Source organism: Xenopus laevis, chromosome 3S, assembly GCF_017654675.1.
Source record: "Xenopus laevis strain J_2021 chromosome 3S, Xenopus_laevis_v10.1, whole genome shotgun sequence".
Lineage (NCBI taxonomy): Eukaryota > Metazoa > Chordata > Amphibia > Anura > Pipidae > Xenopus > Xenopus laevis.
The window spans coordinates 66,958,615-66,985,039 of NC_054376.1; the positions used below are offsets into that span (position 1 = coordinate 66,958,615).

General features: G+C 39.1%; 1 protein-coding gene across 1 annotated transcript; it reads right to left on the reverse strand.

Annotated features, from left to right (window-relative positions):
- Positions 1–9,367: 9,367 nt before the first annotated feature.
- LOC121402037 lies at positions 9,368–24,637 on the reverse strand. The gene is made up of 8 exons (XM_041587766.1): positions 24,571–24,637; positions 23,180–23,680; positions 19,403–19,582; positions 16,236–16,319; positions 15,170–15,373; positions 12,534–12,578; positions 10,271–10,340; positions 9,368–9,514 (listed from the first exon to the last, which is right to left on the reverse strand). Exons 1-7 carry the CDS (start codon positions 24,635–24,637, stop codon positions 10,279–10,281), a joined length of 1,143 nt encoding a protein of 380 aa, XP_041443700.1. The 3' UTR covers positions 9,368–9,514; positions 10,271–10,278.
- Between the last annotated feature and the right edge of the window lie 1,788 nt (positions 24,638–26,425).

The following is a 26,425-nucleotide window of genomic DNA, read 5'->3' on the forward strand; positions in this document are numbered from 1 at the left end:
GCTTGTTTTACAGGATTAACCCTAGAGCTGCTGGCAGAAATATAGCTTATTTTAACTACAAAATCCCTCACTCTGCCACTATATATATATATATATATATATATATATATATATATATTTATATATATATATATATATATATATATATATATATACAATATCAAAACAGGGGGGTTGTGGGAGCACTCTAAAGGCTTTAAAGTATATATAAGTATAATAAATGCTATTGCATATGTACCCAAAACAGGGGTTATTTTGTTACAAAGTTATGATCATAAAATTGATAAGCCACCATACCACGTCAAGGTAAACCCCGAATGGCGGTCCCTAACTTGTTTTATATTTTATGTGCATTTTAGCATTACCTGTAATCAATGTCCGTTGAACGCTGTTTTTTCACTGAGGGCTGAAAAACAGCGTTCAACGGACATTGATTACAGGTAATGCTTGACGTGGTATGGTGGCTTATCAATTTTATGATCATAACTTTGTAACAAAATAACCCCTGTTTTGGGTACATATGCAATAGCATTTATTATACTTATATATACTTTAAAGCCTTTAGAGTGCTCCCACAACCCCCCTGTTTTGATATTATATATATATATATATATATATATATATAAAATGAGATCACTCACAGCAAAAGTTGAATTAAAACAAATATAGTGCTTTACTGCATCACAGCAATTGTGGACATCCTCTGGGGACCGTCATCAGGATGTATGTCCCGTTTTTAGAGGGACAGTCCCTCTTTTGACAGCTCAACCTGCAGTCCCTCATTTGTACTGGAAAGTCCCATTTTTCTCTGCACTGAACAGCCAGGAAAAAAAAAACTTTCTAACTTTATTGGCTTTTGGCAGAGAGCCCAGAACAGCCACAACAGAAGATAAAATACATTTGTAACAATTCAAATGTATCTAGATAAGCAAATAAGTAATTGTATATAAGTATATATGTATATAAGTTGGGCACGTCTCCCCCCACCCAAACCACATCACCCCACCTCTGGACTACTCTACCATAGTGCATCATGAAAGCTCTGACACTAACACGTTTCTCTACATTCCTTAAAAACCACCTTCTAGATGAAGCATTTCACTAGTCTTCCTCTGCAACACACCCTTAACCTGTGCATTTATACCCCACCCCCTTTTTGTTTTTTCTGTTTCCTTTTGCTAATAGATTGTAGCGTTCATAACGTTCGGATTTCACAAATTTTTCCTGAACTTTCCGATTTCATGATTTTTCGCAAATTTTTCGCCATTGCGGGAATTTTCTGGGAAATTCGCAAATTTGTCAGCGAAACGGGAGAAATTCGCCAATCACTACTCCGGATGCAAATTGTTGGTATCCGTAACCAGGCTGCATCTTGGCTCTCTGTCGCAAGGCTCTGTACTTGGCCTAGGGATGCCACCTATTGCAACGGTGGAGACCAGACAGGGGGCGATGCTGTGACATCAGGGGGTGGGGCCATGACATAGTAGTTGAGCAGGAGACAGTGCGCTACTGAATTGATTCACCTAAAATACCTAAATGGAAAAAGAAGATATCCCGATAGTGTATTATCCTTGTGTTAAGGGTAATTTCCACTTCGCAAATTACTCACATGTAATTGTCGGGTTTTGCGCATTGAATTACTAGTAGCTGTGTCCTTGTCCTAGTGTGTTGGATTTCGGTAGCGGTAACCTAACGGGAAAAAATCAGAGATAGTGCAGAATCACCAGTAAGTGAATAGAGAAGGGTAAGGGTTCTGCTTACCGGAAGGATTGTTTAACGAGCGTCTTAAAGCCGGATGAATAGAATTCAGTGTTGCAGTCCTCCTTTATCAGTATGCCGGTTGGATAGTTGGAGATTCACCGGTTTCAGTCGTTTGATTTAGAGGCGGAAGGCTCAGTTGCAGACAGTGGTTGTGATTTCTGCAGTTCGATGGTGCTTCCGGAAAGCGGCTTTTTCCTCGTGGCAAACGCTAGAGGATTTGGCATTTAATCTGCTGGTAATTTCTTAGGTAATTTAAGGAATCATACAAAGGTTCCGTTGTATATACTTAAACATTTTTTTTTTCAATACGAAATTAAGAATGGACTAGTAGCCCAACGCGTTTCGTATATAAAAATACTTCCTCGGGGCAGTGTGGGGCCATGACATAGATGGGAGTGTCTGTGATGGCAGGGGCGGGGCTATGAAGTGACGGTTTGCCGATCGCCGTGTCAATCAAGGGAATCCTGCCCGATTTTCATTATTTGGAAAACCAGGCAGGAAGATTTGACACGGCATCCTTTCAAAATGCCGGGCTGTTCAGGTCAAAACCGGACAGACTGCAACCCTAACTTGGCCCATTGTTCTCCCTGTATACTCTGGGGCATATTTATCAAAGGGTGAAGTAAGATATCTCCACAGTCCGCTAGAGTGAAATCTGTATTGATGGGGTTAATCTTTGACTCCTCCCTCTCTTTCGCTGCTCATATTAAAACCACTTGATCATATTAACACATCAAAACTTGTCACTTTTTTTTACACAATATTGCTTAAATCTGTCCCTTTCACCTGCTATGGCCAAGATGATCATGCATGTTCTTAGCCTATCGACTAGACTAGTATAACTTTCTACTAACTGGCTAAACTCCCTAATCCCCATCTCTCCCCTCTACAATCTGTATTAAATACTGCTGCAGTATTCTCCTCCTCTCATCCAAAAGGGTACAGGCCCCCCCTGCTGAAGTCATTATCGTGGCTTCCCATAAGACTAAGAATAACTTACAAGCTCCCGCTCAAAACATTCAAAGCCCCAAAGCGCCTAACTAGATCTCATCTCTTGTCTCTATATGCTCATGGAGGAATCCTCCGCTCCTCTCAGAGCAACCCCCCCACTACTACTGCTGTTTCCTTCATCGGACCCTTCTGTCTTGCTGCTCCCTACATTTGGAATGCCATTCCTGAATTTCTCCTGAGATAATCCTCCATCAATGTCTTCAGAACTAAACTCAAAGATTTGGAGCACTCGCATAACACCTGAACTGGGAACTGGCACTTATATGGCAGTGTCACCCACTGTAACCTACAGCACTTAATATGCCTCCAATCTGTGTCAGTACGTTACCCTCCCATTTAGACTGTAAGCTCTGCAGGGCAGGGACCTCCATCTTTTTGTCTCATTGACAATAAGCACGTAATATGTATTGTAACTATACACCATGGGCCCACCCAAAAACTGTAGACCAGGGGCGAACTCTCAGTACTCCAGTGGAAGGTGCACACTGTCAGTTGTTAGTCTTTGATTAGAAGGCTGTTAGTATGTAATTCCCCTGGATACTCCGTCCTGATATCCATAAATCATGTAACTGTATCAGAGAAGGTGGGAAAACATACAGCAGGCAGAATAACTAACTAATAGCTAATACGTTTTTATTTTATGTCCACACGACATGTTTCGGGCTGCAAAGGCCCTTTCTCAAGTGTGTACAGGTGAGTGAAAACAGAACATTCTGGTGTTGACCTTTAAATGTTCTGTTTTCACTCACCTGTACACACTTGAGAAAGGGCCTTTGCAGCCCGAAACATGTCGTGTGGCCATATAATAAAAACTGATTAGCAGTTATTCTGCCTGCTGTATGTTTTCCCACCTTCTCTGATACAGCCCACTCTCAGTACTGTTATAATTCTCTCCTCACACAGCCTCTATTCTGATAGTCTTTTCTTTACATGCTATAATCTATTATTCAATCTAGTTAGTCTCTTTGTTCTCATAGAAATAGGTAATGGCCATGAAATAGGCCAAATGTTTTGAAGCAGGAGGGCCCACTGACACCTGGGCCCACCGGGAGTTTTCCTACTTATGTGTATTGTGTTTTGTACTTATTTGTACTTATTATTGTAATGACCCCCTGTTCTGATAATTAATTGTTCTGATGTACAGTGCTTTGCCCTCAAGGAACGCTATACAAATAACAATATACACACCTCCCGTCTGTGTTCACACCTTGTAAAGCACAATTGGGGTGTTTTATAAATGAATACACACATACATAGAAAAATAGGGCCCTGTCCAAAACATCTATTACAACACTTGAATTAGGCATCCCCCAGAAATGTCACACTCTCTTAATTAACTAGATGAGCTCTACGGCATTTTCATTAATTTTTGCTTTGTAATGAATTTTGTTTTGTACTTAAACTATTTATTAGAACAAATGTATCTGAAAGATTAAAAAAAAAAAAAGCCACAGAGTCATATGGTGAAAAACATTTATTTTTTGTGCTAATCATGTGTAGAGGTGGAGTTGGACATTTTTATTACTTATTTTCCTGCACTGAGCACAATTGCAGTTATTCCTTGCAGGGGCTAAGTAACTGCATTTTACCTTCTGTAAGAGATGCCCAGATTTAGCAGGGCCTCTCTTGTGTTTTCTCTTTCAACACACAGTGCCTGCAGGCCAAGTAAGGTTAAAACATTCTTTAGACTTCTGTGAAGGAGCAAACTGAATATGTTTTCATTATGTTTGGATGTATAATTTAGTATGGGTTGTCCTTATCAAACTGGGATATGTTTCAGACAGGCCATGCATAAAAAAAAAATCTGTTTTATAATCATTATATATGTGTGCTTGTTTAATAAGAGTGAGTGCAGTACTGCTAGAAAATTATTTGGGGTGCCTGGCAGCGGCTTAAAAATGTGCTGGTGGGCCCCCCTGTAAAAAACTTGGCGCGCACTGCAATCACCCTCCCAGGGTTACTACCTTTTCATAAGTAATTTACTGGGCTGCAGAGGGGGGTGACAAAGGGGCCAGACTGTGGTGGCAAACAGGTGAGGCATTGATGTAAGTTGATGAAGCATGACGCCATGGACAGCTAGGCCAGTAAAACACTGGGCAAATTGGGGATGATTTGTGATTTGGCCCCTCCCGGAAGGCCAATTATTTCTGCAGTGGGCTCTTTGTATCAGCCAATATCTTCTTACATAGACCATTTTCTACAGCCCCTGGTCCATGCCATGCCCTCATATACTCAAGACTCTGGTCACATAATCAGGCGTTTGAAGGACTTAACTACTATCCCGCAAAACAGCATATTAGTAACCATGGACGTGAAGAGTCTGTACACGGTTATACCACATGACCAGGGTATCCAAGCCTGTAAGAAAGCTCTTTTGTCCACTCCACCTAGGGGGGGGTACCCATAGAACTGCTATTACAATTACTTGAACTGACACTTTCTAGGATTTTTTTCCGTTTTGAGAAACTTTTTTATCTCCAGACTGCTGGGACGGCTATGGGGAGTGCCCTGGCCCTGTTTTATGCTAATATATACATGCTTGAATTTGAGACTGAAAACATACTTCTGCTCCTGGGGTACTCTATACTCACATATTTTCACTACATAGATGACCTCTTCCTGATTTGGACCGACAGCGTGGAAGCTCTACTATCCTTTCACCAATCTCTCAATGCTCTTGACAGTCCCATTAAACGTACACTCAATCCAAAAGTGACATTGACTTTCTAGATCTGAACATTTTTCTGGAGGACTCTATAGTAGGGACTAGACTGTTCAGGAAACCGACTGATCGGAATTCAATTTTGCATCCGGCAAGTCACCACTCACCTACTACCACCCGTGGGATTCCTTACTCACAATTTTTGAGCGTTATACTTAATAACAGTGTGAGGGACACCGCAGAGAGACAACTTTGAGAGATGTTCGACAGATTTTTGAACAGGGGATATTCGCAAGAATTACTCTGGGAACAACTGGAGAGGGCACGAGAACACACTCAAACTGATCTTATTTGTATCACTCAAAATGAACAATCTAACAGCCTTTAGTGTTCACTTACATTCTCGACAAATTTCTCGCCATGTGTCAGCAAGCATAGCAAAACATTGGCCTATGCTGAGAATGGACGAATCACTATGCCTACATAATGCCAAGAAACCTGTGATGGGGTACAGAAGGGGCAAGAACCTGAGGGACTTACTTGTCAGAATTGACTTTAAAGAATCCTCTAATACAGAGTCTGACTGGCTGTTAAAACAGAAAAAAATTGGATGCTATAAGAGCCCGGAATGTGTGACGTGCCGATGCTTGCTGACAGGTCCAGATTTCCCCCATCCTCACACGGGCAAAAGATACAAGATTCTACACAGACTGGGATGTTGCTCGTCATATTTAGTATACATCATTACCTGCCCTTGCGGTATGTATCACGTAGGCAAGACATGCACAACGTTGAAAGAAAGGATTGGCAACCAAGTCCGGCCATCAGTAAAGCCCTGAAAGAAGGGAAAGCTCTTCAACCGGTGGCCAAACACTTTCTGACAAAAGGACATACACTGCCCACTTTCAGATGCATGGCGATAGACCACCAACCCCCCCTTGCAAGAGGGGGCAACAGAGAAGAGAGTCGAGATGGATCCATAATTTAGACACTGTGGCCCCTCGTGGTCTCAATGAAATGTTACCGTTGGGCTGTTTCATTTAACTGTCATTTCTTTCATATGCCTGACTGGGGGGTATCATTGTTTCTACTGTGCATATTGTTACTTTGTATATACACTACTTCCTGTTGTGTCTTTTGGTAACCTTATAACTTTATGCCTTAACTGGACTGACATCCTGCAACAGGGTAGGTTTCAACACTGCTTTTAACCCTTTTTTTCAGACCCATGACTCATAACACATTGTGGGTAGCAGGTATATCCTAAGCCCGATAATACAAATAGTCGCTATGGAACCATAGATAACCCGTGCGGATCACCATATATTGGCTTGAGGTCTGTCCTGGCATGTGGGTATGGAGGTAAGGTGTTATTCAATGGCACTGTGTTACCCGCGTCATACCAATGGACTGTATGTAGCAGCATGTGTTGGTCAGCAGTTGACCGCAGACCTGCCACTGAGCTACCTGGTCCAACTGAGAAATGTTGCGAAGCGCCTTTGGGCGTTGCTATAGAATGGACGCTGGGTTACCACTGGGCATGCCTAATGTTGCGTAAGAAGCCGCTCTGCTTGGTGCCAAAACACAGTTTTAAACATTTGTTTGTTTACCCTGTTTAAAATCCTTGGAGTGCTGTCACATTGCAATATATATATATATATATATATATATATATATATATATATATATATATATATATATATATATATATATATATATATATATATATATATATATATATATATATATATATAGGGACCCCAAAATGAAAACATTTTTAGGGACAATTTTTATGGATTCTATTTGAGCTATTGCAAAAAGAAGCCTCTGCCTGATTTTTTTTTTATGTGTTTTATGTATGGCTTGATAAAGGGCTCAGTGCCCGACACGTTGCCCTGAATTTGTATGCAAATGGGCTAAATAAAACATGGATTCATTTTTCACCTTTATCAGAGTGCTACTGGTTTTACTTTACATGGAATACATAACCTGAAGGGCAGGCCAAGGTCATTCAGTTTGAGCACCTGACACCCGACATTGGGTGTGAAAATAAGGTTTTGAGCACTCCACATACGATAAGTATTATGTGTGGCAAAAGAAACAGCAAACTGATCCTAGAAAATCAAATATTTATGGAAAAAACCATGGGGCACTCAATTCCCGTTTTGCTTAAGGGTAAAACTCCACAAGCGTTTTTCGTTGGATCGATGCCCGCCAACAAAACATGGAGACGCAGGTATCAAAATTCTAATTGGACTAAATGATAAGTCGCAGGTAAAAACTACATTACATCCGACGAGACACAACTGTTAGATGTGGACGCAGAAAGCATCGTCTTCATCCAACAGTCAGACCGTGTAGTTGTTACCTCCGACTTTTAATTTAGTCCAATTATATTGTAACCCTTTCAACACCCCTTTGTCAGTGTTACACTCCACATGTGGCGCTTACTTGATGGCACGGGACAAACCTGAGCCACTCCGCAGTGGTATTGGGAGAGACTGGGTACCTGGTACTTACTAGCGCAGTGCCTACACCTAGTGGGATCCCGGAATGCACCTATGGGTGGCCCCACTAGGAATACAGTAATAACACACACACAGTATTAGTTAACTTAAATAACTGTTTAACTAAAATGGGCACCTAATACAGGCAGCACTCCTAACTGGTGGCAATAGGGCCTCACTAACTGACTTGCTAGTGTAAACTGTCTAGCTAACTATGGAAAATCAAAGTCCTTTAATAAAACAATCTCTGTATCTTTAGCGCCCCTTTTGGGTACTGTCCCTTTAACCAGGATACTATCAAATCCTCTTCGGATACTTTGGAGCTCTCTTCAGGCGAATCCAGCACATTCAGGCACACAGTGCGATTTCCAGCCCCTTTGGATGCTCAGATAGGAATCTCCTGCTGGTTGTTCCTCCAATCTGTATTCCTTTCACACTCTCTGTCTTTCCAGGCACAGTATGTGGCTTCCCTGTGCCAGCCCGATCCAAATGAATACTTTTGGTGCAGCCTCTCAGCTCTCTGGGCCCACCAGCAGCTTTCTGGCCTCTTTCTCTGTCCACCATGCAGTTCTGTATGCCAGGCTCTCTTCTTTTGCGAGTATCTGTGACTTCCTCTTCCTGCCAGCCACTCACTAGCTGCTGAGTCACTTCCTGCTGCACTGAATAGCTGGTTGCTAGGTTGCTAGGTAACAGCTTACAGCTTGATCTCTGCTTACAGAGATAAGTGCAATCTCCCTACAATATCTTGACGCACGCGACTCCATCTGACTTGTAGTGTGTGTTTTGTTGGCAGGTGTCGATCCGCTGAAATACGCTTGTGGAGTTCTACCATTAGGGACAAAGAAATAAGTGGAGGAAATTAGCTTTATAAAACAGTTCTCTTCTCCCTGAACATAGAACTTTGAAGATCATAAAATTTACCATCTGTGGAAGGCTCAGTCTTTCCTGCATGGACTTTAAATTTTAAGATCTATGGCAGACAAGTGGTTAAATGCGAGCAGCAACAACACTAATATTAAGCATTAGTACCCAGCAAATAAAAAGTTTGATATTTCTTAGCAGATTAGTTGATGTTTCCTAATTCTTAAAAACTTGGGACATAAAGAGAGTATTAGTACCCATTTAGTGGATCTGCCTTCTGTTTACAACAAGGGATTCCATATGTGCCGGCTGCATATGGAAGTGTGGAAGAGCACTATCCCTAAAATGTTTAACATTATTTTACAGTGGGGTTCCTTTTATCCAACCCCCATAATAATATTATTGGTTAATTCTTTTTGAGACAGAGTGCTTTTTTGCTTTATTTTCATATACATAGACACATTTAGACTGAATTATTTTCTACCAAAGTATATTTGTTATAATTTCTAAAAGTGCAAGTACTCATAAAATATGCCCTTATTGTATAAATTCACGATAGACGTCATTTTCTTTAAAAATGCTTTATTTATTTGTTTGAATGTATAGGTTTGCATGTAGGCTGAAACTGTATTAGCCATGAAAACTTCATTCTGTTGTGTGTTGCAACATTAACTTTTATATCAAAGATATCTCTGGCAACATTGTTTTCTTCCTGTAAGGAAACAAGGAGAATGCAGAGTTCTGAAATTATACCACAGTAATACAGAAGACCATTAATTATTTTGAGTCGTTTGATCAGATAGTAGCCTAAAATGCAAAATCGCCACTTAACTATCGCGCTTTTTAAAACATCATTGCTGCATTGAAAATCAATAACCCAATCAATAACATTGAACCCCCCACCACTACTGCTGTTTCCGGCGTCAAACCCTTCTGTCTTGCTGTTCCTTATATTTGGAATCCCATTCCTGAATCTCTCTGGAGAGAATACTCCTTCAATGTCTTTAGAACTAAACTTAAAGGCTACCTCTGGGAGTACCTGGATAACACTTGAACTGGGAATTGGCACTTATATGGCAGTCTCACACACTATAACCTACAGCACTTTAATACCCCTCCAAATTGTGTCTTTAAGTTACCCTCCCATTAACACTGTAAGCCCTATGGGGCAGGGTTCTCCATCCTTCTCCATCTCTTTGACACTGAGCACTTAATCTGTATTGTAATTATATATTTTATTTATGTGAATTGTATTTCTAATAATGCACTAATTGTTACTTATTATTGCAGTGACCCCTTGTTTGTTACTTCTAATTTATTGTTTTGCTGTACAGTGCTTTGCTCTCAAGGGGCGCTATAAGAATAAAAAAATACATGCATACATACAGTACATAATAAGAAGGGGAATGGATATGCCTGAACAATAATAAACAATAAATGCATTAATAATGCATAAATGCATTCTTACCAGTCTACCTAGGCAACGACTGAAATGAAAAATATGAATGCAACAACTCCAAGCATGCCTCCATCAACAACTATAAAGAGAAAATAACAATAAAAAGCATGAGTCAATATACATCAAACAAACTTTTGTTTACTTAAATTCTATGCAGTTATAAGCACTTCTTTGCTTCCATGTGTAGTTTATATATGTGTCTTCTTTATGTTCTTTCTTTCCAAGGGGCTGATATTCTATTCTATTTTTGAACAAAACATAGAGCAAAGTTTCCTTAACAGGATTTAGGTGTTAAAGAAGGACCAGTGATAGGATCTGAAATTGCCACATGGATGGCTAAAGAGCATTGGCCTGCTCATTATTATTATTATTATTATTATTATTATTAACATGTATTTATATAGCGCCAACATATTGCGTAGCACTGTGCTTATTCTCTTAATGGTCTAAATGATGACAGAAAGGCAAGGAAACGACTACCTCTGGATGTAGCAGATCGAATTATCTATCTATATACAAATATATTCTAAAAAATATACAAAAAAAAGTGATTGCACGCTCCAAAAAAAATATTCCTCTTAATTTCTGAATTAAAGCAGTAGTTAACTTTTAGTATGTTATAGAATGTTCTATTCTTACCAACTTTTCATTTTTTACAGGATTATTTGCCTTCCTCTTCTACTTCTTTACAGTTTTCAAATAGGGATATCTGACCCTTGCAGCCACAAAGCTGTTGCTCTATGAGGCTACAATTTTTATTGTTACTTTTCATTAATATGCTCTCTGCTATTAGGTTTGCCACCTGTCCGATACTTTACCTACCTAGCTGGTAATACACTGCTAAGGCCAGGGCCAGTACTGCAAATTTACTAGCACAAGCATGGTAAATATAATAGCCTTAAATTGAACCCCTGTCCTGCCTACTGGAACCCCCAATCCACCCTAATATTACATTTTTCTCTTGCCGATCTTTACTTAACCCACCCTGGACCCTTTCCTTGTGCCATTACTCTTCTCATTTTGCCAGCACTCTGCCCCCATTGTCCGACCCCTTTATAACACATACGCCCCTTTTGTCACTACCCGCAGCTGGTAAATAAAATGTAAAAAGGTGGCAACACTATCTTCGTATGCCAGTCTTTTATTTAAACCATTGCCTGGTTGCTAGGGTATGCTGGACCCTAGCAACAAGATAGCTTCTGATATTCCAAACTTTAGAGCTACGGAACAAAAACTAAATAACTTAAAATGTCTGGTCTGGTGATCTATCCCTTCAAATTTAGGGATATGCAATATCCTTATTGTTGGATTTGGTGGAAGCCTAAAATCACATGTTTTTAAAACTCAGTTTTTCAAACAGATAAAAATTTTTGATTTAACTCAAATGTGAATATGCCATTTAGTGTTCAGATTTGGTTCAATATTAAACCAAAACTTAACCAGCATATTTTCAAAAAAATAACTAGTATAAAAACTAGCAAAAAATAACTAGCATATTTTACCCAAGCATTTGTAGTGTAGAGATGTATGCCATAAAGAAATGACATCTGTAGAATTTTAGCATGGAGGATATGCTGTAGATAATGAGATGCAAGGTTACTCTTTATAATAGCAGCTTGCCAGTCTGAAACCAGCGAAATTTCTTTTGGTAAAAATCAGTTTTTGCTTTCTTAATCAATTGGCAATTGGAAATTTTGCACTGGAGAAATTTTAGCTGATAAAAGATGCTTGTCAATAAGGGGCATTTTAGGACCCTGTGCCACCCATAAGGTGTCCAAGTCGATGCTTGCTTCGATTTTTCCTTGTAGCAGGTCGAGGGGGTCTGCTTCGCTAGTGCAGAGAGCACAATTGCACTCTCTGCACTAGAAGAGCCAAAATTCCAGTTTAACAATCGAAATGTCAGCTCTTTAGCTGTTTGCTGCCCCTTGTAACCTGTGTGCCGCTGCTGCCTGAGGCAAGTTTCTCAATTCGCCTCATGGCAGCAGTGACCTTGTTGTCAACGCAAAGCTAATTCACCAAAACTTGTCATGATCTCTTTTAAGTAAATTGCAGATGTCTTGGAGAATTGTATTTTTGCCTTTAAGTAAATATAGTCGCCTTTATTAGCACAAATGTCTATTTCAAATCTCCCTAAGGTGTATAAATGCAGAGCACAGCTATTCCTGACCATTCCACTGTCAGGCATATCTGTAATGGTAAATATCAATTGCTTGCCCTGCCTGGTCTCAACCTTTAATTTTGAAGAGAAATAAGTCCTAATAGCTTCCTGTACCTCTTATAGTTTGAGTTGATGATGCTTGCGAAGTTATTGATGATCCTACAAAGACAAAATAAATGACCAAACATTAAAATCAAAGTAAAGCTGTTGTATGGTTGGAGCTGCTGGAGGAGGAGCAGTTTTCATAGGGCACAGGGGGTCTAAACATGCAAAAATCATGAAAAAATTACAAAGAAAATTTTCGGGAAAATTTAATAATAAATAAGTGTAAAAAAACAGACCGGATCTGATCGGAGTTTGTAGCAGAAAATATTGAGATAAATTCGGATTTGCAACATCCTATTCTTGATAGCCTGTCCCGATCCAACCCAAAACTTACCCCTTTGAATCCCTGATCCCTTGAGAATCTGCTGATGATCCACTCATTACTTAATTTCAACACCCCTTTATATCATCACCCTGGATCTTTATATCCCCACCCCTTTACATTAGTATGGTTGCAACCCAACCCTTAGGGTCAGATTTTTGTTCTGCAACTGTGAAATTGTACCCCACACAAACAACATTAGGGGGCCCATTTACTAAGGGTCGAAGTGAATTTTCAAATTCAAAAACTTCAAATTTCAGTAAGTAATTTTTGGGTACTTTGTCCATCAAATAGGCCAAATTCGACTTCAATTCGAATTGAAAAAACTTCAAAATATTCGACCATTCGAAAATCGAAGTACTGTCTCTTTAAAAAACTTCGACTTCGACACTTCGCCACCCTAAACCTGCCGAATTGCTATATTAGCCTATGGGGACCTCCTAGAACCTATAGCCAACATTTGGCTAAGTTTTTAGAAGTCAAAGTTTTTTTTTTTTTAAATCGTTCGATCAATCGATTAAATCGTTCGAATCGAAGGATTTAATTGATCGATCAAACGATTTTACTTTGATCGAATATAGTCATATTCGATCAAAAAAAACTTCGACTTCGAATATTGAACTATTGTAATCCGATGGTCGAATTTCAAAGTTTTTTTCACTTCGAAATTCGACCCTTAGTAAATGTGCCCCTAGATATTGGATATCAGAAACCAGAAGTTCTTATAGATAAATGGGGCTGGATTATTTAGAGCTTTAAAACAAGAGGTCCATATTTGAAGAGAATCCTCCATTTACAGTAGTTGGAAGACCGCTTAGCAGTTTAGACAGTTTAGAATGATGGACTGCTGTTATGTGTCATTGGCAGTATTGATAGTGAATAGTAAAGGTGCAACAGTGCAGTTCTTTTTCTGGGAGACCATAATACAGAGTATTGCAGTAACCCCCTAGTTTTAAATCCACAGGCTGTGCCACCCAGTGGAGTTGCATAGAGTTAATCTAGACTTGAAGATCCACTTGTCTATAGAACTTTCCAAATGAGCGTATCTTTGTTCGATACCAATGTGCTGGACCAAATCAGGATGAACTGATCACTTGGCCCTTGGGCCATTCCCTAAGAAAACCATGCTTAGCAATGTTATCAGTTATTATTAATGCTAAGTGATGTCACTTCTTGCAAATGACTCACGGGAACTTTTATTATTATACTTTTTATTATAAGTATGTATCACTTACTTAATTATATGAGTATATGTAAAGTCACTTGAAGTGGCAAGACTTGCACCTCTATATGGTCATGGAGCTCATCTATCACGTCTAATAGCCATAGACTGTAAGCTCTAAGGGGCTGGGCTCTATTCATCTTGTGTTTTTGTCAGTATTTGTATGTATCTTTAACGTGTGCAGAATTTGACTGGACAATTCTGGCTAATATGTTGATGCTTTATAAATACTGATAACAAAAAGGTAATATTATAATGTTATAAGGGGGTACAATGATCACCATATAATTAGTTAAGTGCATTAGATGCAGTGATGGGGGAGTGAAATGAATGAGCTGTTGACACTTGCAGTAAACTCCTGTTCTGTTATTCATGCCCATACCAGATTACCTGTTGTACGTTACATTTTTTTTTTTTTTTTGCTTTAAAACTGTGATACATTAGCATGCCTGTTCAGAATCTGTCTCTAAGCAATAGTGTAATGGGAGCTCCAGGCACTCTGAGAAAAACCACCGGGCCTCAAAAATATAGTAAAAATCATACTTTTATTTGTTGATAATTAAAAAATGAACATTTCCAACAGGCCCTACGCATTTCGTGTCATTACGGTCATGGGCTTATCAACAACTAAAAGTAAGATTTCTACTATATTTTTGAGGTTCTGTGGTTTTTATCAGAGTGGCTGGAGCCTCCATTACACTATTTCTATCGGTTTATTCCAAACCCTAAGTTGAGGGTCTGAGGCAGTGCACCTGGGCTACCAATATACTTTGGTCCATTTATTCCTTTCTATGTGTGGCTTCTGTTCAGAATCTACCCATTGTGCTAAACACAATACACCTCAGGAATTCTCTCTCTTTGCTAGCTATTGGACTACTAAAATATAAATATTCCAGTGCCCGAATCTGTTGTTTAATTCTTAGAAGTAGAACTGCTAATTTAATAATGGTGTATATTAATGGTGAGGCGCCTGATCCTGTTTTTGTTAACAAATACATAGCTTTCCTGATAACATTAAGATTACAAAATAGCACTAGGTCACATTTTGCCAATACTGTAAGGTCAGCTACTATGAGTAACCTTCACTAGCCTATATCCTACCAGTACATGTTTTTACATCCATACTATGGCTTGCGCTGTCCTTGATCAGGTTATTTTTAGTTGTGTTCCCAGATTTAGTCGTGCACTTCTTGGTCATATTGGTTCCACTTGTTAAATTCCTGTAATTCAACTCTCGTCCCACTGGAATTGTTATAGAAGAAATCAGACCGGCATTCGGTATACGTGGCAAAGGACCACAGATTTCTGTTAAAAATAAATTACAGTTATTGACTAAACATTTTATGTAATTTAGTAAGTATATATGTAGATATTTTCTGTGTATATTGTATGTAAAATAAACCATGTAACAAAACCAAAATATTTTTTATTGTAGATCATAACAAATACAGGGATACCCTGAAAGCTTATGGTTCCAGATCCAATATTGACCAATTATTTTCCTTACAAAAACTGTTCAAGATATATGCCAGAGATAGAGGGGCATTGCCTGATATTGAAGTGAACAGACATGTCCTGGGGCCTACCTAAATTACCCACTGTTAACCATCAAGATCAGAAGCAAATCACTAAGCTCAGATGAAAAGACAAAGACATTGACTTGTTTTTTGGCAAATCTAATCAAATCTTTTAATGTACAACTCTGTGCTTTATAAACAAGTGTTAAATATTACTGATAATAATAATAATAATGTCTTAACAAACCATCAAAACCTTTTCTACTACATATACCATACTGTAGGACTGATTAATAAACACAGGTTGTTAATTTAACATTTGGAGTTTCTAACGGCAACCAGTCCGGTCTTAGCTTTTTATTTTCCAACATGTAGTAGACTGTTGAAACCCAATTTCTCATTGGTTGCTATCAGCAAATGTATTTGTGCACTTTAGCCCCTATGTTTGCAACTCACCCCCACAGAGTGCTGTATTTAGATCCAGTGCTGCCCTAGCTATTGTATCTATACCCACTCCTGTCCTTTCCTTCTAAGTTACTTTGTATTTCCTGATCGTGGAAGATGCAGATACACCCACCCCTCAGATCCGACAAGGGGAGGTTTTTTTGCACTATTATTTATTTGCAATCTGTACAACTGATGCCTTATACCTGTATGGTTGTATTGTTTTTCTTCAAGTTTCTGATTTTGATCACTGTTAGTTGATCTTGTGCCTTCTTTCTCTGTTGTCAAAGCTAAAAAAAATAGAAAAAAATAATAAATATTTTTAATATACAAAGATAGGGTTCCAAAATTCTCTTTTTGTACTGTACTGAAATTCCTAATTTTAGGAAATTGTTCACCTTCATAATAAGCTCTTGGTGAATTTTAAAGAAGCTTAAAGGGTGTATTTTTTTTCCCAGAATTTCCTTTTTTATTTGTTTAATCAATAATAATAATACTTTTCTTCTTGCTTTTGTTATCACTGGTACCCAGAAAGCAGAGTCCAGATTTGCATTACTATTGTAAGGCTATAGTAAAACGGAGTTGCCCTTTACTCTGGAAATATGAGTATTATCGAAAATATTTGAATTAAGATTTAGTATCATTTAGTGAGTGGTATTCTGAGGCAACTGTTTCTTATTATTTATTATTTGTGGTTTTTGATTTGCTTTTGATTCAGCAGCTCTCCAGTTTGCAATTTCAGCAATCTGGTTGCTAGGGTCCAGAATACCCTAGGAACCATGCATTGATTTGAATAAGAGACAGAAATATCTTAGAGCATATATTTCTCCACACTTTCGTTTTTCATTCACTAGTTCTTTAGGCAAGCCTTTGCAGTTGTAATAATAGGAATTTTATCAATGATGGCTCATGGTAATACTTTCATACAAATATAAGACTTTGATAGAAATATAACACAAAGAACTGTTATTTCATTGTAGTACTTTCACAACAAACTGTTTTACCCTTGAATCCAATATGGCATGTTGAACCCAATACAGTATAGAAGACAGCTTTAATCTTGTATAATGAAGCTTTGTGGAAGGGACAATTAATCAACTCTGTGACCTAATACTTGTTCTTTATTTTTAACATGTTTATGACTTTTGGAAATTCTCTGGATATTATTATATGTATTATCTAATATGCTTATGATTTCTGAAGCCCTCATCAGACTTTCCTTCATTCTAACTAGGGGCAAAATATGCTATTAAACTACTAGTTAGCTAGAAAAGATCTTTGCTTCGGATGTGCTTATTGGGAGTCTGGCCAGCTTCTGATGAGCGCGTGGGAAGCAAGATCTGTTATTAATGAAATCATTATAAGTTATTGACTAAATCACTAAATGAGCTTATTGTTTTTGAGCATATATGAACTGGGGGTCTCCATTCAGTCGAGACGTTCAAGCCTTGATTTGTGGACTGTAACTGGATCTCCCAGTCTGGATTGCAGAGGTGCGGGATGCTTGCTCATTCGCTCATTCGGTAATTTATTTCTTCTTCATCTATTGTATGTAATAAAACCTTTGCTTATACGTAGCTGGTGTGTTTTAATTATTTCCAAGAGACCCACAGAACCTCTAATAAAACAGCGGTTAAGCTTGGCTGTGCCACAGGCTGGAGTGGCAGAAGAATGGAAGGCTCTAATGAAGGTTATACTGGTATAAAAGTTATCCACATATAAATGGTAACCTTGGCCCAGCAGTGGAGTTGACGGGTCTAAACTGGAGTCACTGCCTTCGTAAATATAAAATTTGGGGTGAACCTGGTGCTGCTTTTGCAGTGTTTGTAAAATTTGATCCCATAGCAAGAATGCTTACTGTGTATGTATGCAAAATTTTAGGCACCCTTTAAAAAGCATTAGGGGCCCACCTATATTTTGAGAAAGGGTGCGAACCTCTGCAAAGAGCTGGGGCAGGCTATTGATAAAGGGTCTCACTTAATGCAGCCTCTCGTGATAGAGCTTTTGGGGGAGCAGCCTTCACATTATTGTTTAAGTGAAGAAACCGCAGTAAAATCTGATAATGGCTTTGGGGCATGAGAGGGATGGTGAGGGATAGTAAGAACTGTGGAGGTCTCCCAGTGGGCCCCAAAAGGTGTTGGCTTTTTCAAGTCCCATTGCTAAGGTGAGTGTCCAGAACTTTTTAATTTCATGAATATTAGTAAGACACCATCACTGTGATTGAGAACGTTCACCCAGTTCTTCTGGGCTCAGCAGTTACCAGAGTTATCCCCAAAACTGTACGGTCAGTAAAGGGTATATACCTGTAGTGTGTGTGTCTGTGTGAGCAGACAGCAGACATCAAGTAGGCAGCTGGGAAGCAGCAGGAGGGCTCCAAGATGCAGAGGGGGAGTGAGGGAGGAGCATGTGAGCACAGCTTTAAATAAGGGAACATCAGTCTTACAAACTGCCACTCAATTACAGCTTGACTGCTGGTCCCCATTGACTCGAGGGATGAAAATAAGGTTCCAAACCTGGATGTGATGTGGTTTGTAACATATCCTAATGCCAGCAGATGGAGCATTTTTGATGTGATCATAAATTTTATAATCTGTGGCATGGAAGGGTTAAGCAAGTAAGCCATATACAGTATTTACCACATTTATAAACATACATATATATATATAGATTCGACAGCTTATGTGCCCATGTGTGGTGGCTTATGACAGGTCCCCCCGATCAATATCAGGCCAAAGATCTGCCAGATATCGATCAGGCAAGTTTGATTTTTTTTCTTTGATACAGCTAACCGATATGGTCCTGCTACCCGTCGACGCCCATTTACATCACTGTAATCCGATCCGAAACCAGCCTATTGTGTTTTTTTTAATATTTACATGGTTTTCTAGCAGATTCAAGGTATGAAGATCCAAATTACAGAAAGATACGTTATCCGGAAACCCCCAGGTCCTGAGCATTCTAGATAACAGGTGCCATATAGTTTGTTAATCAGAATTGAAGGTCAATATGAGAAGCCTACAAAGAAAGCAACATATTACCAATAAATTGCAACCTGACAGTCAGGTTGGTTGCTAGGGTCAGCAATCCTGAAAACCAGATAGCATTCTGAAGACCAATTGCTGAGAATAGATGAATCACTAACATGCTAAAACTTAATACAAAGGCAAACCCCAATTTAATTTCATTGTATGAATTTCACAGGCTGCAGTAAAAAAAATCCACACAGAATAATGGTCATCTGATCTGACCATTCAAAACTTTGTTTCATACAACATTATTGGTATGTGTATGGCCAGCTTTATTCTTTGTATAGTTTACATTCAATGTACTATAATAAAGACACATAATAATGTTTATGGAGAATCAAACTTACGTTTGCATTTCAGATCTCCTGTCCACTTAAGGACTCCTGAATAACTGACACAGTCATATACTCCATTTTTTTTCCTCTCTCTTTGATATCCAGAATCACAAGCAAAGGTTATTTCAGTTCCAACGAAAAACTGCTGCTCTGGGATTATAAAGACATCCTTGTTTAAGGGGAATCTACAATCTGTTTAGAAATGAAAGCAAAATTAATTATTTTCTATCATTCTTTCTATATTTAATGTGATTATGCAGAGCATTTTTTTAGGATGGTCAATAACACAGCATAGCCAGGACTTGAAATGGAAATCTGCTATTATAGGGGTTCGATTTGATTTTCGATTTTTCCTTTGATCGTAGGATTTGCGGTAAATCCTTCGACTTCGATATTGGAAGGATTTTACCTCGAGGGTCGAATTCGAGGGTTAATTAACTATCAATATTCGACCCTTAGTAAATGTGCCCCTAAGTCTTCATCATCGCTATTAAGTAATCATAAATAGAAAATTTCAATTTAAAATATAAGGGGACCTTGGGATCAAATGATTCACTGTGCACACAAACAAAGCATACACCTTGGGTCACATGAGCCAATTAACAAGTTCTGTCTTTTGCTTCCATACTTTTTCCTGTTAAAGTTAGAGCTGTAGTATTTCTAGGCCTGGATTTGCGTCAAGGGCACACCGGGCCTAGGGCCCGGCCGCATTCTCAGTTAGCACTGTGGAGCCGCAGCTCCCCAGCGAACAGCTGCACGCATGTGAGCACGCATGTGCTAGGATCGGGATGCACGTGAAAGAAGCGGGCTGGGACTTGACGGCCTAGGGGCACCAGGCACAGAAATCCAGCCCTGAGTATTTCTGGTCAGGTGATCTCTGAGGCAGCACAGAGACCATCACAAAATGGTGGTTAAAGGCAAGAGATGTAAAAGGGCAATATTTACTTAAATATATATCCCAGTTTGGTTAAATTCTTTAATATGTCGCTTAATTTCATATAAACTATCTGTTGCTTAAGTATATATATATATATATATATATATATATATATATATATATATATATAGTACTAAAATTAGAAAAAAGTTGTCTCTGTCCAAATATTTATGGGCCTAACTATATATATATATATATATATATATATATATATATATATATATATATATATATATATATATATATATATATATATATACAGTCTGTTGAGTGAGCGCACTCTTACCGGATTTCAAACGAGGTGGGTGCGTTGGTCAAAGTATTCTTGTACACAGTAGTAAAAGGACCCGCACTCCAAGTTTTATGTGAAAAAAGTGCTGAATTTTATTCAATTTTATTCACACATGCATATCCAACGTTTCGGTCCACACTGGGACCTTTCTCAAGGACAAATAGCAGGTGCATCAACAAGTGTTTAAATCCCTTTTGAAATTGGCGCCAAGCATGACGTCATAGGCAAGAAAAAAATCCCACAAGAAGCAAACAGTACATTCGTATAGTGTTTGTTAACAAAAAAAGCGTAATACATATATTTCACCACTAGGTGTCACCTTCGTGCTGATGGTGGCAGTGTTCAATTGTGACAAATGTGTCCATTTAAAAAAACATTTAGTATCCATTCAAGAAGTGCTTCTGAATGATCTGCAAAATTATACAAATGTATCTACATGTTACTTATTTTAAGGCAAACATAGAAACATCATGGTATCATATATAATGGTAATGCATAGCTGCTGCATTCGCATATTTAAAACATTTTTTCTTGTTTATTTCTTATGCATTCAATAAACTTTTAATTTATAACCAACTCTCTTTTATGTCTCTATTATAATTTGCCTTCACACGATGTTGACAGGAGAGGCCTAACTCATCTGAGGAAGCTGCTGAGCACCAATTGCCCATTGAGACCTTTAGGTGTCACACACCCCAATTCGTGTATCCAAAAAGCTTCTTTTTGTAAGAGGATTTTACCAATGTCACCCCCTCTGGCTCTAGCTGGTACATGTTCGATTGGCATGCATCTAAATGCTGCTGGGCTATGTTTTGCCTCCGCCCAGTGCCGGGCCACTAGCTGCTGGGCAATGTCCTGCTTTTTGCCCTTAGCTTTGTCTTCCCTTTCTGGGTCTAGTGCTGCCCTGATACTTCCTCTATGCATGCCAATCCGCTCCTTGAGCATTCTCACAGTCTTTCCACAATAAATCAGCCCACAGGGACATTTAATTATGTATACCACGAATGTGGTTGTGCACGTCATCTTGTGCCTAATGTTGTAACGTTTCCCTGTATGCGGATGGAAGAAATGGTCCCCCAAAATAAGGCTGCTGCACATCACGCATCCTGAGCATTTATAAACTCCTGGCCGGGGTGATAGAAAATGCTGTACATGTGCGCTAGAATATTTATCAGTGGGATCGGATGGACTAAGAATCTCTTTTAATGAGTTCCCCCGTCTGTAGCTGAATTTGGGTTTATGCGGTAATTTTTTACCTAGCACATCCTCGCTTTTGACCAATTCCCAATGCCTTAACACACATTCACGAGTGAACTTGGAACTCTCACCATACTGGCACACATAATACATGTCACTTTTGTCATTTTGTCTACTGGCTTCATTGGCCTCTAGTAGAACTTCATCACGATTAAGGCCTAGCGCCCATTTCTTTGTTTCGTCAATAAGAACACTTGGATAGCCCCTGAGCAAGAATTTCTTACACATTGTATCTATGTCTTTTACCCTCTAACTCTCTTCACTGTCAATCCGTATAACCCTCAATAACTGGGATTTCGGCAATGAGTCTAAGAGATGTCTAGGGTGATTACTCTGGTAATGTACCAGAGTATTTCTGTCAGTGGGTTTCACGTCTAGGCGATTACGAGCGACAATAGAAAAAAGATCGCCGCGTGTGTTTTTACGCTCGCGATTCCCCATAGACGCCAGCGCAAAAGTTTCCCCAGCGATTGCGGATTAAAAGTCGCGGCGAAAAGTCGCCGCGAGTCAAATCGCTGCGCTATCGCCTAGTGTGGCCTTACCCTTAGTAACTGCCTATCTCTTGCACACAGGGCTGGAGATGATAATCAACAAACTCTGCTATTCTCTCATTAAGGGAACCATTGGAAGATATTATAGGTCTTCCCGGTGGTGTCTGCAAATTTTTATGTATTTTAGGCAAAGTGTAGATGACCGGCCTGACAGGGAATTTAGGCAAAAAATAGTCAAACATGGTTTTAGAAATGTAACCTTCATGTAACCCGACATCCAAAATGCCCTTTAATTCATCAAAAAAGGAAATGGTGGGATCATATGTCAATCTTTCATAATTTATAACATCATTAAGCTGCGTCAATAATTCTGCTTTGTAGTACTTGTAGTCCAGTACCATCACTCCACCCCCTTTATCTGCTTTCCTGATAATGATATCCTTATTCATTTTGAGTGATTTCAAGGCATTCTTATGCTCTACTGACAAATTACCTCTACGTACATTTCTGGTCTTATACCATGCTGACATTTCTAAATCAAGCATGCGGTTAAACGTCTTAATGGAGGGATTGGTGCTGATAGGGTCAAAGTCACTCCTTGATTTGAACCTTTTTGCTACATCATTACACTGCAAAACCGTCTGCACATTCGTTGTGGTCACATCATCAGTTGTCTCAGCAAGTCTATTGTCCTGTAGAGAATCCAATCTTAAATCCCCCACACCCTTGTCCACTCCAAAATGTTCCTTAAGGCGTAGCTGCCTAGAGAATTTATAATTATCAACAACATGAGTGAATGGGGTTAAACTCACCGATGGAACGAATCCAAGTCCCCTCTGTAGCAGAGCCTTTTCTGCCTCCCTCAGGCGATATGCTGATAAGTTGAAGATCATATCTTCTCTTCTGTTTCTGAGCTTGCTGTGCGCGGGTTGTGATGGGAGCTGCTGCCGCTGCTCCTTTTGCCCCTGCGGGTGTCCTTCCTGTAGTGCTGTGGCCCGGAATCTCTTCGCTCCTGCCTTGCGCCCCCTCTCCTACTCCTAAAAAAGACGGAGAGGGAGAAACTGCCGGTCGTGGCGGTCTGTTCTGCGGTGATCCGGATCTGCTCCTTTCACTTCCGCTGCTGCCGGTTCCACTGCCGTCTCTCCTGAACGCAGGTCTGCACATGCGCCAATCCGCCTTTCTTCTCCTGGGTCCTAGCGCACCTCCTTGTTGCCACCGGTAGATCGAACCTTCCCTATAGTCCTGCTGCACTTTGAGCTTCTTGGAACTCTTGAAGGCAAGTAACTCAGCTGTGTATTTGGCGATTTGAGAGTCTAGTTTTTCATAAATTAAAAGTTTATTGAATGCATAAGAAATAAACAAGAAAAAATGTTTTAAATATGCGAATGCAGCAGCTATGCATTACCATTATATATGATACCATGATGTTTCTATGTTTGCCTTAAAATAAGTAACATGTAGATACATTTGTATAATTTTGCAGATCATTCAGAAGCACTTCTTGAATGGATACTAAATGTTTTTTTAAATGGACACATTTGTCACAATTGAACACTGCCACCATCAGCACGAAGGTGACACCTAGTGGTGAAATGTATGTATTACGCTTTTTTTGTTAACAAACACTATACGAATGTACTGTTTGCTTCTTGTGGGATTTTTTTCTTGCCTATGACGTCATGCTTGGCGCCAATTTCAAAAGGGATTTAAACACTTGTTGATGCACCTGCTATTTGTCCTTGAGAAAGGTCCCAGTGTGGACCGAAACGTTGGATATGCATGTGTGAATAAAATTCAGCACTTTTTTCACATAAAACTTGGAGTGCGGGTCCTTTTACTACTGTATATATATATATATATATATATATATATATATATATATATATATATATATATATATATATATATATATATATACTTGCCATGTGGGGGCTCTGGATAAATAAGGTGGTGTTGAGGCCTGTTGGGGGGGGGGCAGTGATGGGTACAATCACTCAGTGGGTAAATGAAAATCAGAGGGACTCATTTCCTAACATATCCACAGCAAAAAATTCTAAGCTTTGTTTTACATGCATATTTTGCCCACAGTGGATCATTAGTTTTCCAGTATTCCAACACGCCACAAATCAGTCTAAAATGTTCTTTGTTTACCATGATGCAGAATTGTATGCTTGCACACATTTACCCTGTTATTTACACAAACCTTGCCCTTGCTCGTACCAGCTACACAGGTTAAAAGCCACCTGTATTGAAGTTGGAGCTGCAGGCATATCCTAGCATGAATAATAGTTTATGGTGGCCATATATTAGAATTATAAAAATAAAACTACAATCAAGGCAGTATTTTAGGAAAGGCAGACAAAGTATTTAACAAGGGCTTCGTGCCTGCAGGTGGCACCCTTGTTATGTGCTTCTCATTTCCCCCAACTGTATTTCCCACTGCAGACAAGGAGGCAAGATTTTAATGTATTTGCATGGGGTTGGGTTGAGGTCAGACTGCTCTTGTAGCACCATTACTATTTGTGCTACAAATGTCAGTTTGTCTATTTTTGGACGTGTTAAAGAATATGCATATAGGATAGTGTATGTTTTGTCTATTTTTGGACGTGTTAAAGAATATGCATATAGGAGAGTGTATGTGTGCATGGATTTGTGGATCCCTAGGGTGACAATATGTATGTGTGAGAATGTGTTTGAATCCTGGTTGGAGACTTTTCCTTCACCTGTAATTGCACTGAAGTGTCACAAGAAACAAAGCACATAAAAAATACAAATGAACCGTCATTATATAAAAAAGAAAGAAACATGAATGTTTTGAAAATGGTATATGGAGGTCTGGTAGGGGGAGGGCTGCTAAGTAAAAAAATGAACATCACAGAAAATACTACAGAAAAACAACCTTAAAAGAATAAACTGCAGCACACCAGTAAAATTCCTTTATGGTTCAGATATTTAAGCTTCTAGAATCACTTTCTCTTTTTCCTCTACAAATTCAGAATTTGTTTTGTTTACTTAGTTTAATTTCATGTGTTATTTTATAGACAGCAGTGTAATTGTATAACTTGCATGACTATAATTAAAGGGGATGTCCACTGATACATTAACTTTTAGTATGTTATAGATTGACCAACACAAAGGGGCAGATTTATTGAAATTCGAGTTTGAGTTTTATTCCAATTTGTGTCTGAAGTGTGAACAGTACAGGTCTTTAGGGGTGTGAACAATAGAGGTGTACAGGTGTGAACATTGCAGGAGGATTACAGTTTATATCAGTACTGATACCTTTCAAATCTTAAACAAGGAAAGCAGTAACAACAGGCAGGTTTTCATGTGGGGGGGCCACACAATGGGGGGCCGTGGGCCGCACCAGTTGAATATCACTGTTTTAGGAAAATAGAGGATCTCTATTGTCTTGATGTTGCTTCCTTGGACATTTTTTATAAAAAGTGGCCACTTCCAGCAATTTCACCAACATCAGTAATAAATACATATGACCTTTATATAACCACTGAATTTAAATTGACGTAAGTGTAAGTTAGCAAAGTTTTGTTAGGAAGAATTAACACTAGAGAAAATTTCGCTAAATAATCTTCGTGTGAGTGAATCTTTGCTGACAAAAGCATGCCAATGTTCTTTTGCTGAGACAAAATGTCATATTTTGATTAATACACAAATTTGTTCCAAAATAACGGCTGACATAGTTGTAAGAAGAATGGCGAAGATTCCCGAAGCGAAAATTTGGATGTTAGTCAACATCCTCGAGTATAAGCTGAGTTTTTCAGCCCCCAAAATATGCTGAAAAACTCTACCTTGGCTTATACTAGGGTCAAGCGCAAAAAAGGTCGCCGGCGGCTAAGAATAGTCGCCGGCGTCTAAGAATAGTCGCCAGCACCTAAGAATAGTCACCAGCGTCCAAGAATAGTCGCCAGCGTCCAAGAATAGTCGCCGGCGTCCAAGAATAGTCTCCAAGAATGGTCTCCCGCATCCAAAAACGAGACGCCGGCACCTCCAATGGGAGCAGAAACCCTCAATTTTTTGATTGAAACTTACCAGAAGCT